The sequence below is a fragment of the Suillus subalutaceus genome (assembly GCF_016647625.1).
Source record: "Suillus subalutaceus strain FC151 chromosome Unknown DFJ58scaffold_91, whole genome shotgun sequence".
In the NCBI taxonomy this organism is placed as follows: Eukaryota; Fungi; Basidiomycota; class Agaricomycetes; order Boletales; family Suillaceae; genus Suillus; species Suillus subalutaceus.
Genome location: NW_024540340.1, coordinates 85,452 through 98,030, shown reverse-complemented (window position 1 = coordinate 98,030; position 12,579 = coordinate 85,452). Strand labels below are relative to the sequence as shown.

At 48.7% G+C, this 12,579-nt stretch overlaps 3 protein-coding genes across 3 annotated transcripts; 2 read left to right on the top strand and 1 right to left on the bottom strand.

The window, feature by feature from the left end:
• Positions 1 to 381: 381 nt before the first annotated feature.
• Positions 382 to 1,008, bottom strand: DFJ58DRAFT_799458 (uncharacterized protein). The gene is made up of 2 exons (XM_041390748.1): positions 976 to 1,008; positions 382 to 917 (listed from the first exon to the last, which is right to left on the bottom strand). The coding sequence occupies exon 2, from the start codon at positions 757 to 759 to the stop codon at positions 403 to 405; it is 357 nt and encodes a 118-aa protein (XP_041241346.1). The 5' UTR covers positions 760 to 917; positions 976 to 1,008; the 3' UTR covers positions 382 to 402.
• A 1,443-nt stretch (positions 1,009 to 2,451) lies between these two features.
• DFJ58DRAFT_747244 (uncharacterized protein) lies at positions 2,452 to 4,357 on the top strand. The gene is made up of 15 exons (XM_041387514.1): positions 2,452 to 2,580; positions 2,631 to 2,640; positions 2,690 to 2,705; positions 2,756 to 2,792; positions 2,842 to 2,938; positions 2,994 to 3,028; positions 3,098 to 3,128; positions 3,190 to 3,222; positions 3,275 to 3,351; positions 3,404 to 3,458; positions 3,516 to 3,611; positions 3,671 to 3,775; positions 3,820 to 3,884; positions 3,945 to 3,970; positions 4,030 to 4,357. Exons 5-15 carry the CDS (start codon positions 2,926 to 2,928, stop codon positions 4,166 to 4,168), a joined length of 675 nt encoding a protein of 224 aa, XP_041241345.1. The 5' UTR covers positions 2,452 to 2,580; positions 2,631 to 2,640; positions 2,690 to 2,705; positions 2,756 to 2,792; positions 2,842 to 2,925; the 3' UTR covers positions 4,169 to 4,357.
• A 1,389-nt stretch (positions 4,358 to 5,746) lies between these two features.
• DFJ58DRAFT_799449 (uncharacterized protein) lies at positions 5,747 to 6,094 on the top strand. Its single transcript, XM_041390747.1, has 2 exons — positions 5,747 to 5,989; positions 6,040 to 6,094. The coding sequence occupies exons 1-2, from the start codon at positions 5,827 to 5,829 to the stop codon at positions 6,087 to 6,089; spliced, it is 213 nt and encodes a 70-aa protein (XP_041241344.1). The 5' UTR covers positions 5,747 to 5,826; the 3' UTR covers positions 6,090 to 6,094.
• The last annotated feature ends 6,485 nt before the right edge of the window (positions 6,095 to 12,579 follow it).

Sequence of the window (12,579 nt, the reverse complement as noted above, 5' to 3'; positions counted from 1 at the left end):
TTCACTTCAATCTCTGCTCTCGTCAATTGCTGTCCTACACCGTTTTTAATATTTTTTTGTCATTTTCATAGCACGCCTTGACCGCCTTGAACTCGTTGACGTCCTTATTTTCGCCTTAGCGTACTTGGATTATTCTGTGACTATTGAAATAATAACATGCCTTGACCGCCTTATCCGCTCCTTATCCGCTCCTTATCCTCCTTATTTCCTTAGTTTAAGGAAAGGGATCTCCTTAGTCTCCTTAATTTAAGGACGAAAAACGGCCTTAAAAGTTCCTTATTGAGCAAATTAAGGCAAATAAGGAGCGTTTAAGGAACTCGATGTTTTCCTGATGTGGAACCCAGTATGAGGGGTCAACTTCACAACATTGCCATCCTGTATCGAATCAAAGCTGACACCCTTTTAGCACGACGGAAAGCTCCCCCAAGTTATCTCGCTCACCATTTGATAAGAACAAACTCTTCCGGGTTCATTGCTTTCATGTATCTTCACTGGTTTGACTCCAAATATTTCACTCTCACAGTCAGCGTATATAAGAGCGACAGGCACCGAGTCTTTCTCGAAATCGACACCGCGGGAGTTGCATAGTGCAATCGGCCAATTTACAGCTGCATGTGATATAGGACGCCATATGTTTATGATTTGGAAGCGTATGCGAAGGAGGGAAGGAGCTTCTGCTGGCAGGAGGAGCCTATGAGCACGAGCGATGGCCGATGCAGTCGGAGGAGCTGGTGCGAACGAGCCATTGGCATGTTTCATATTGCACGTTAGTTCTGATTACAATTTGACGTTGTTTCATCTCCCGTTTGACCGTATAGCCGGTCGTATGACCGTACAGTGACCCATACCGTACCGTTGAACATTTCGAATACATTGTACGACATACATTATGGTATGGGTAGAGTCTAAAGGTCACTGGCAGCACATCAGGTGCTGGTGTACTAGAACTGACAGAGCGCTTGCTTGAACTCCCTTTTGACCTACGGGGCCAGCCAAAGAATGACCAAATGGTCCGGAAGTGACACTTCGTTGACCACGGTGCATGGCCGCATGAGATAAGCGACGATCATTGGTAGACTGCATGGAAGAGGCGTCTGAAGGTCCTTGCTACATTGTAGCAGGCGGCTACGAGCAGTCCTGCGGTTGTTCATGACGAAGTAGTTGGGACTAGCCTCTGCTGATACGAGGAATGAGAGTATGCACCATAAGGCATTATATACTTGATGGAGGCAAGCACATTCTCTGGAACAATGCGACTGAAAAAAACTCAAAACAACCCTGAGATCTGAGAGCAGGAAATGACATTAATGTTGGCTAAAACATGAAGTTCGCATTACTGTAAAGTAGGCACAAGTACTAGACCAGCACCGCCTGCGGCCGAGGCAGAAGTGGTGGTCAGTACTGGGTAGCGTTTCCAGCTTCGTCTGACTCGAGAGTCGCTGACACGATCTACTAGGTTGGGCTGAACCGAGCGTTAGCCTGGGTTGGGACGCAAGCAGGTAGAACGAGTCTGAACGACACCTGCTTATGAATCACGACCTCGACATCGTGGCGGAGAGAAAAACGAATGAATCTAACCGGGATAATCCGGCAGGCTGCACTTGGGCATTGCAATTGTGAAGTGAAAAAATTTAGCTAGAAACGATTGGTTTTCAGCCGAAAATTTTAAATTTCACCGTGCAACTATTTGTTTAATTTTGTCCAGTGATGCCCCTCATAACCATCAATCTAACCAGAGAGGTCTTAGGAACAGATTAGTGCAAAAAGAATGTCTGGAAAGTGGATAAGGAAAGTGTAATAAGTTGTGCAAAATGCTGTCTCAAGATGTGGCTGGATTTGGATGTCGTCTACCTTAATAGCAGGCGATGCGCCTGAACAGGCCGCCGGGTTGATAGTCGATGTAAGGATCGGAATATTAATGTTGTGGAGGCAGTGATAGATAATTGGATGGTCACCAGTCGTGGGTCGAGACTAAAAATGTAAGTACTATAGTTGGACAACAGCAAACCTAATCTAATTATAACCATCTATATATATAGTAGTCTGATCATTGTTGTCACCCTAACTTATATGTCTCTGGCACCGGAGGTACAACTTCTATCAAGTTAACTGCGAGCGCTTGTGCATTCGTCTTTCCTCGATAAGCCCAAACACTCCCATGTGAAAGCGGTCAGCAGATATACCAAGATTGTTGCGATGCTCTACTATATATTACTTCAAATAACTTTCTCATAGGCTGTTCACCGGTTCTCTCATGTTATAGCCTCAATCGATGGCGCGAGGAAACATCGTAATTTATCATCGAAACTTTATATTTGGTTCTTCCCTGGCATGTGGAGCCTGGCCAGCCCTGTGACCACGTCGACTTTCTAGTAACCAGCGAAACACTCCATCACGATCAAGCCAAGGTTGTAAGTTGAATGCTGTTCCCAGCATCTTGATAGGTGCCCAGTTCGTTCTTGAGATATAAGAGGGTACATGTATGTGCAAAAATCCCGTTTCTTTACTTATCGAACGGACGCAGAGATGGAGTATTCGGCAGACGATATCGCAGTGGTCACGAATCTGCAGCTATTGGCGGTGCGTCGATTTCTTAATACGAGGGCAAGATAACGTACCTGTCCCACCAGTACCTATACAGTGCGTATTGTCTTAACCGCTTCTTCCTCGTTCTCACTTAACGGCTTAGTGTCGATGGCAACGTTCTGGGTAAGCTAGAACCAATCTATTCTCGGTCACCGCTCAACCTGTTTATCTAGACCTATGATTATGTTTGTTCAGTTCGTGTAGAGGTAATGCGTTTGTTCCGTGGTTTAGATATTGATAATATGCTGTTCAAAGTGGAAATTCCTCCGTCGGTCGCGCTGGACCAAAGTAAAAGTCCTTTATGTCGTTACACGATATGTCCCCTTTTTTCTTATCGCCATGAACCTCTTTAGTGCGTTCAGCTCCATCATAATCCCCCGACAATGCATTGACATGTTGTGCTTCAGTAAATTTCACAACGAACGACTCGGAGAGCCCCAATGTATGTAAGCTTGCAGCAGACTTATCGACTAATGTATGATCAGCAACGCTTACTGCCAAAATTTGCCAGAAATGCGGGACAATGATATTTATTTATTCAGGTATATGCACAGTACACGCTGCATGCACGTCTTTGCCGAGCGCTACTCTTTCCTCTCACAGGTTTCTTCCAGATGTCAATCACTTGCTCTGAATGTATCTCTCCTTTCCCCGCTACATATATGTACTTCTGATCCGATTTATCCAGCCTTTTTTGTGCTCAGAACGTATGCACTCTGGAACAACAATAAAGTCATCCTTGTAGCCATGCTGTCCGCCCTCCTTGTGAGTCCCTTGCCTTGACCACGCACAAGCTCATGATTGATGAATCAGTTAGGCCGTTGTCTTAACTTCCATCGGCAGTCGTTTTACGACTATTGCCTCCTCATATGGTTTGTGACCTCGTCTTCCCTCACTACTGTTCGTACTCATTTACTCCACTTTTACAGTTACGATTAGCATGATTCCAGGCATCACAGGTTGCTATTGGAGCTCGCACAGTGTCCAATTCTTGTCGTTTGTTCTTTTGTTTGTGTTTCAACTAGGTATGTTGCCGTGCACTTGTAGCTCAAATCAGATATGCGCTGATTGAAGCTCCCCCCAGGACTGATCTCCCTCACACTCATACGTGTCATACAGAGCTGGCGGACAACTAACGGCCATCTGCATGACGTCCTGGTGAAACACAACATATTCTACTATGCATGCGGTCTGTGTGAGTCAAGATATATATATATATTCTGAGCTCATCAGTGATGATTATTGGTCCGAAAGTTTTCTCGGGCATGAACGCCCTCGTGCCAATGCTGGTTTCCAATGTGCGTAAACCTCCTAATGCCCTTCAATATGATTGAGTTGTTGATGTTCTGTACACGCAGTCTGTATACTATACCATCCTCGAAGAGTACGCACTCCAACTTTTGGTGCGAATTCCTACTGATAACACACCAAATATACATACAGTTTTCAGGCCTTTATCCTTGCGACCCTTGCCACGCGCATGCACCTCCATCTCTGGCATATCGACCGGCAAGTGCACGGCTCTGACGCCCTCATATATGTGTCTATGTCCAGCATGTCACCTGCAGACCTTACGGTGTGATCGTTCTGTCCAATAGAAGCTCTGTCCTAAGCTCCCTGTCCTCTCCATCGTAAGCTCAGCGCTTACTCTTTGACTTGACGTTTCTTTGCTCTCGAACTATCATAATCCTGTATGTATTCATCAGAGTCAGTACAGCGTCTTGTTCCATTTCATTGATCCTTCGTGTAACCCAAAATTCAATGATTCGAGTCCGCTTGTTTTTAAATGACAATATTAGCTGCGGAGTGATCGTCGCAATGGGATTCAGGGATATTTCAGGCATGTATCAAAGAGTCGGACGAATGCCCTTAATCTCTGCATTATGAATCTGACTATAATCAGACCTCCACCTCCCGATTGCAATAGTTTGGACACACGACAATATGGAAAGTGCTCGTATTATATCTTTGCAAGTAGATGCTGCCGTCATGACGGTATGACCATCTTAATACACATCAGCCGCCCACTTGCCAGTGGATCTTAATATCATGACTGGAGAGTTCGTCACGGAGCCTGGGTGGGTCATAAAAAAGGCTATCATGATGGCACGAATCCTGTCTCTTCCGAAAATATGGAAACGGATCCGTCATCCTCGATCTCCCAAGGCGAAGTCCACTGTAAGGGAGACCCCGGAGACGTCCTCAGGACCTGCCAGTCGAGAACGGCGTATTCCACCTCTAGGCACCATTTGGACGCGCATTCGTCACCCTCAGTCACACAGGGCAACGTCGACTCCAGATGTTGTCGAGGTAGCGACCGCAAAAGCTAAAAAAGTACGTTCGTTCTCAGTAATGTATCTCAGGAAATTCCCAGAGGACTGTAGTTTCGATTCTCAGGACAGCATGAAACAGCGATAACATTGCGACAGGCCTCCGGATGTGAAAAGAGTATGAGACTATACCTGTGGTTACATCATAAATTACTGGGGGACGAGGCTATCCTCGTATGACTCGTTCATGGCGTGTTCTGCGGGCACGGCACATCCTGTCCTGCGTGATTAAGTATGCACTGGAGTGCGTGGTACGTAGTTATCAAATGCCTTGAGAACAGCAGGTCAAAGAGGGCAATATTGATGTCGCGCGCGAACAGACATGTCAACTGATAAGAGCGTGCCAAAGTGAAGAGTCTGAGACAACAAGCGTGGAAAACATGAGCCGAGCTCTGATGCGACAACAATATATCAAACTCACTGTTCAGGAGGCCACATATATCTGCTGGTTCTAAACAGATGGTAGAGACTTCAGGGAGGAATGCCCGATATCGATAGTTATTTGCCGCGATGGTGGAAAGTCATAGTAAGTCAATTCAAATGAATGCAGACATGTGGGGCATGGAAGTCTGAAGGGTGGACAGACACGTTTTGATGGCCTGAAGAAGGGGGTTTAACTAAATACAATGAGCATCTGCCAGCCTCCAGGCGCATGAGTGATAAAGGTGATAAAGGGGATATTTACATAACGTCATTCGAGGCACCAACAAGCTGAGACATGGCTTTGCTATTTACCATCACGCGTCCGACGGTTAAGATCGAGTGCTAGTAGTGATGAACAACGTTGAAAAGCGTTGACGAATGCTTACTAAGCAGCATCATTATATCATCGTGACTTACCCTTACATACGGTACGCGTTTGAACGTTTGAACCATGACTTTGTGGTGATTCCGTCGTTGGTGGTCGCCTATGACAAGAGACTCAAACTTCGAGGATACTATTAACTTCCTCTTCCCGCCACATGTGCTCGAAGACGCCGAGACGTGTCTTCAGCGCGCATTCCTCTCTCCTCTCAATATCTATGTCGACGAATTTAACGACAAAATTCTAGAGAAATTGCCCGGCGATTTTCGTAAGTATTCCAGACAAACATCATCCACACATTCTACTGACGGGACATAGAATCTTATTTCAGCTTGGACAGCCTGAAAGAAGCCGACCACACCATTTAATGCACCAGAACACACGCCGGACTATCTCGCAATGTTGACCCATCCTGGAGTATCTCCTCATCGCCTGGATCTCAAAGAAAACTGCATTTGCGCCATTGAGCGGAACCTCTCTTGATAGAAAAGGGATTGGTCAGAAACGCGCGCGTGCGTGTGATTGCACTGCATCGTCGGTTCGTCGAAGTGCAACTACTCAATACAATGGAAAGCCACTGCATTCCCCGCATCAACTTCTCATTCCATCCAAACCGTTCATCCTGGACAGTAAATCGAAGACAATTTCCTCTATGACTCGCATATGCAACTACTCTTAATGGTTGTCAAGGACTGACGCTAGGAAGAACGGTGCTCGACTTGCGAACGGATCCTTTTACTCACGGTCAATTGTATACAGCATTATCGAGAGTGAGAACGCGAAGAGATACATTGTGTCTATTTGCAGATGCAAACGAAAGACAAGAATGTGCTAATATTGTATTTCCCGACTTGCTGCTGTGACGATCATGTATCTATTCACATAACTCAATTGACATCACTCGCATCTCATTACCGTGAACACAGTGTATCGTACAAAAGCAGACCGAAGGCGAGTCCTTGTTTGATGTAAGTAGCCGCTCTGAACATTCTGAACGTGCGTCATGGACCGAATAAGAATATTGCGTTTACATAATTACGTGTACTCACATACATCGTAGTGGCCCATCAGTCATTAAGGGTTGTCTTGTAAAGGATTAAGTCCAAATATCTTGCCCTGTGCCTTTATGCCCCTTTGTACCCGCTTCGGCAATCCCATGCTTCGAAGCTTGTGGTCAAGGGTATTTAGCTCATGCCAGAGGTCCTCTCCCTTCTCCCATACGTCCTGCACCTCCACTCCGCTCACACTAATTGACCACTCGTGCTGAGTGAAGACCATAGGCCAGTTCCTCCTCCAGAAACCTGCGAAGCAACCGTTCGTGAAAATTCGGTATGTGGTCTCATAGGCTCACTCACTGTGGATAAGTGCTCATGAAAACCCATCGCTGCCCTTGGCGCTTTCTTCGTCCAGAGTCAATCCCAAAGTCGAGTCAGGCCATGCGGAAATTTACGAAAGCCATCACCAAGAAAATTCCTGTGAGTAGACTGCTGAGTTCTTGTTGTCCTAGTTCTAAATATGGGCTGACGTTGTTCAGAAACGCTTCAAGCGTTCCCGCGACCGCATTCCTGCGGTCCAGAATGTCGACCTTCAAGGTGCTTCATCGAATCAGAATATCGAAGTAGGTGCTCCAAATCGTCCTTCAGTTTTTTTTATCACAGGCGTCCAGGACACATCACATCCGCATCCTTCCACCGGTGACGAACATCTCACCACAGCTGAAAATCTCAGTGGCCACGTCAACCAAGGCACATCAAGAGAACCTGCTTCGAAGGTACTTGCATCAAATTATATAGTTTTCGTCTCTAAACTTTGTTGGTCGCGCAGGTTCTCGACGCCCCCTCTAGCGTGGAGGAAACTCCTGGTCCCAAATCGGTTGATGCTGAACTTCAGGGTGCCCACGAGGCTTCAGAACGCATGAAAATACTCGGGGGACCTGCCCTATCTGTGACATCTGCCGCCAGCAAGGCGCCGGCAGATCTCGCTGCCGCAGATAATTTCCAGACCACATACCTCCAACCCCTCAAAATTTTCGATACTGCCATCAAGAAGTTGTCAAATGTATGGATCACTCTCTTTAGTTGGTAGTGAACTTATCAAGTTATAGGTGCATCCATACGCAAAAATGGCGTTGGGAGTACTTTCTGCTGCATCCGAAGTACGTTTTATGTTGCCCGGAGATCTGCCTCCCGCTCAGAAGTTATGGTCCCGTGCAGATTATTCTTGCTCAAGCGGAGCGCGACCAATCGATCAATCGCCTTCTCCAGAAATTAGACGAAGTTTATGGCTTCATAACCCAAGACGACAATCTTTCCAAGGTTGAATCGATGCGCGATGTCGTCGGAAAGATTGCTCAGCAGACTCTCGAGTGTGCCCGTTTCATCAGGGAATACTCGGAGACGAAGAGCTTCTGTGAGTCACCGGACTATTGCATTCGCACATGAATCTTACACTCACTGTGATCATAGGGAAGAGAACCGGCAAAAACATTATCGCGGCAACGGATGACATCATCACACAGTACAACAACGCCTTGGATGGCCTTATGCAACAATTTCGTGATCAAGCCAATCGGGACGTAGCTATCTTTGTCCAGTTTGTGGGTAAGGATTTATGCGTGTCTCTGATTTAGATGTACTCATCCCTTAAAGGTGAAACACTCGATCTCAGTGGCATGACTTATGCAGCGGGCGCGGGACTAGATACCGCGAAGCAATGTCTGTCGGGCACTCGCACGGACATTCTCTCCCAAATCACCGAGTGGATCAACAGCGCTGGAGATTCTGTTCCGCGTGTAATGTGGCTATCCGGTCCTGCAGGCAAGGGCAAATCAGCCATCGCCCACACGATTGCCAACTGGTTTAGTGAAACGGGAGGCCTCGGTTCATGTTTTTGTTTCGATCGGCACAGAGAAGCAGACCGACGCCATGACAAGATTTTCTCCACCATCGCGCGCGACCTTGCTGATCGTGATCCGGGGATGAAACGAGCGTTAGCGGATGTAGTCAAGGATGCAAACTCGCTCAAGAATACGACGGACATTATCCAGCAGTGGCGCAAGCTTCTCATGGAACCGCTAAAGAAATTCTCTGCATCAGGTGTAGGGCCTGTCTTGATCGTGATCGAGGCACTAGATGAGAGTGGTGGAATGAAGACGCGGGGTAACCTCCTCCGCATACTTGCCGGTAGACTCCACGACAAAGGACTTCCCCAAATCACGGAACTCCCTTCCAACTTTCGGATTCTCGTCACCTCTCGCCCCCTTCATGATATCGAAAAGGAGTTTGAAGGTGCCGATCATATTCTACGGTTGTCCATGGACGATATTCCACCAGAAGTCGTGAAGCGCGACATTCACGCCTTCGTATCTGAAGAGTTGAGAGAGCTATCAGAATTTCGGGACAACCATATTGCAACGCTCGCTGCAAAAGCTGACGGACTCTTCGAGTGGGCGCGTCTCGCCTGTGAATACATCAAAAATACCCCTCCAGGTGTACGCCATATGCCTCGCTTCAATGCCCTTGCGAACCGCAGTGCCGGAAAGCAGAAAAACCTATTGTACGATATGTATCTGATCATTTTGAAAGAACTCATGAAAAGGGATCAATACGATGATGACGAGTACGAAGAGGCACTAACAGGGTTTCGTTCCGTGATGGGACAGATACTTAGCACAGCTGAACCACTCCCTTTCAATTCCCTCGATACCATGCGGATGTACTTTCCAGACCGAAGCAAGCATGACAACATGGACATTATTAAACGCATGGGATCCCTCCTCAGCGGCACCACCAACTTATGTACACCCATCCGACCCCTTCACGCATCTTTCCACGACTTCCTGAGAGACAAGTCATCCAGCGGAGACTTTTTCGTCGAGGTACCCAACGTACAATGCGACCTTGCATTTGCGTCACTACGAGTGATGGAACATGGCCTTCGCTTCAATATATGTGATTTAAAATCGTCGTATCTCCCTAATTCCCAAGACACGGGGCTGCCTCAACGAGTCGAAACATCCATTCCCCCACACCTGTCCTATTCCTGTCGATTTTGGGCTACGCACGTATCAGCATCGAACTTCGACTCGGAGCTCGCCAACGCAATAAAATCATTCTTCGACGACGAGCGACTGCTCTTCTGGGTTGAAGCACTCGGCCTTCTCGACGCAATTAGGGGCGCAATAACTGTGCTTCCACTCGTTGCCAAGTGGCTGAAGGTAAGCATACACCTACGAGGCAGTATCCGACGAACGGTTCATCAATAAATACAGGGCCATTCTGGATACGAAAAATTGCAGTCGACCACGATGGATATACGAAGATTCATCCAAGTGTTTGGCGGCATGATTTTGCACAGCACGCCGCATCTGTATTTATCAGCGCTCCCATTCTCGCCCGTCAACTCCACCATGGCTACCAAATTTACGGCAAAGTTTCCGAATAACCTTCGTCTTGCATCCGGCTGTGATTTGAACTGGGCGGTTATTCAGACCATCATCAGTGGGCACACTTGGACGGTTTCCTCAATCTCGTTCTCATCGAATGGTACTCGCATCGCGTCTGGCTCTTGGGATAGGACTGTGCGATTGTGGGATGCAGCGACGGGACAGCCATTGGGTGAGCCCATGCAGGGGCACACTCGCGCGGTTAACTCGGTCTCGTTCTCACCGGATGGTACTCGCATCGCGTCTGGTTCGGAGGATAAGACTGTGCGGCTGTGGGATGCAGCGACGGGACAACCATTGGGTGGGCCCTTGGAGGGGCACACTGACAATGTTTCGTCGGTCTCTTTCTCACCGGATGGTACTCGCATCGCGTCTGGTTCGGAGGATAAGACTGTGCGGTTGTGGGATGCAGCGACGGGACAGCCATTGGGTGAACCCATGCAACACACTCGCGAGGTTACCTCGGTCTCGTTCTCACCGGATGGTACTCGCATCGCGTCTGGTTCGAAGGATAAGACTGTGCGGTTGTGGGATGCAGCGACGGGACAGCCATTGGGTGGGCCCTTGCAGGGGCACGCTAACATTGTTTACTCAGTCTCGTTCTCAGCGGACGGTACTCGCATCGCGTCTGGTTCGGCGGATAACACTGTACGGCTGTGGGATGTGGCGACAGGACAGTCATTGGGTGAGCCCATGCAGGGGCACACTTCATCGGTTGAGTCAGTCTCGTTCTCACCGGATGGTACTCGCATCGCGTCGTGTTCGAATGATAAGACTGTGCGGTTGTGGGATGCGGCGACGAGACAACCATTGGGTGGGCCTTTGGAAGGGCACACTGGCAATGTTACGTCGGTCTCTTTCTCACCGGATGGTACTTGCATCGCGTCTAGCTCTTGGGATAGGACTGTGCGGTTGTGGGATGCAGCGACGGGACAGCCATCGGGTAGGCCCTTGCAGGGGCACACTGACACAGTTAATTCGGTCTCTTTCTCACCGGATGGTACTCGCATCGCGTCCGGTTCGGCGGATGAGACTGTGCGGTTGTGGGATGCAGCAACGGGACGGTTATTGGGTGAGCCCATGCAGGGGCACACTCACCATGTTGAGTCAGTCTCGTTCTCACCGGATGGTACTCGCATCGTGTCTGGCTCTTGGGATCACACTGTGCGGCTGTGGGATGCAGTGACGGGACGGCCATTAGGTGGGCCCTTGGAGGGGCACACTGACAATGTTTCGTCGGTCTCATTCTCACCGGATGGTACTTGTATCGCGTCTGGTTCGTATGATGAGACTGTGCGGTTGTGGGATGCAGCGACGGGACGGCCATTGGGTGAGCCCTTGCAGGGGCACACTAAGGTTGTTGAGTCAGTCTCGTTCTCACCGGATGGTACTCGCATCGCGTCTGGTTCTTGGGATAAGACTGTGCGGCTGTGGAATACAGCGACGGGACAGCCATTGGGTAGGCCCTTGGAGGGGCACACTAATACGGTTTCGTCAGTCTCGTTCTCACCGGATGGTACTCGCATCGCATCTGGCTCTTGGGATAGGAGTGTGCGGTTGTGGGATGTGGCGACAGGACGGCCATTGGGTGAGCCCTTGCAGGGGCACACTTACGCGGTTACGTCAGTCTCGTTCTCACCGGATGGTACTCGTATCGCGTCTGGTTCGGATGATAAGACTGTGCGGCTGTGGGATGCAGCGACGGGCCAGCCGTTGGGTGAGCCCTTGAAAGGGCACACTGGAAAGGTTACCTCAGGCTCGTTCTCGCCGGATGGCACGCGCATCGTGTCTAGTTCGGAAGACAATACTGTCCGTATGTGGAGTGCAGTGAAAGTGCACCCATCCCTCGAGTACAGAAAGCCAGATTCCTCCACATCTTTGCTGCATCAAAGCACCCCACTTTCCACCCAAGAAGACCGTGTCATGTTGATCAACAGTCGTAACGATCACCCCATTTCCTTCTCCTCCAGCCTGGAACACGCCCTGCCCAACCCCACTGACTTGCTCGAACGTACCTCTCACCATGATTCTAATTCAACCCCTTTCTTGCTGCGGGCTGATGGATGGATGATGGGACCCAATCATCGGCTCCTTTTCTGGGTACCTCCAGCCTCCCAGTTTCCGTTTTATTCTCCTGGCACTGTAATGGTGATCCCAAGAGGAGGCGCTGAGCTTGATTTGAGCCGTATGGCACATGGGACACACTGGTCGCGTTGCCGAGATGTGTGAGTTCTTAGTCTTTACCATTTGTCCTCGCATTTGCTAAATTCAATACATCTAGCCCTATTTCACGATGATATTTGTAAGGATGGCTTCGCCTGTAGCGATGGATGCACGCTACATCAAACACTTCAATGATTCTGACTCCATACGCCCCGTTTCCGATTCTTTTCCTTTTCCGTACCTACTCTTTG

What these genes read in the sequence shown, in the direction of transcription:
- DFJ58DRAFT_799458 (XM_041390748.1), bottom strand. Translation starts at nt 759, where the DNA reads ATGAAACATGCCAATGGCTCGTTCGCACCAGCTCCTCCGACTGCATCG.
- DFJ58DRAFT_747244 (XM_041387514.1), top strand. An exon ending in TTTGTTTGTGTTTCAACTAG is followed by an intron (nt 3,612 to 3,670) that starts GTATGTTGCCGT and finishes AGCTCCCCCCAG; the next exon opens with GACTGATCTCCCTCACACTC. An exon ending in CATATTCTACTATGCATGCG is followed by an intron (nt 3,776 to 3,819) that starts GTCTGTGTGAGT and finishes TGAGCTCATCAG; the next exon opens with TGATGATTATTGGTCCGAAA.
- DFJ58DRAFT_799449 (XM_041390747.1), top strand. Translation starts at nt 5,827, where the DNA reads ATGACAAGAGACTCAAACTTCGAGGATACTATTAACTTCCTCTTCCCG. An exon ending in GAAATTGCCCGGCGATTTTC is followed by an intron (nt 5,990 to 6,039) that starts GTAAGTATTCCA and finishes GACGGGACATAG; the next exon opens with AATCTTATTTCAGCTTGGAC.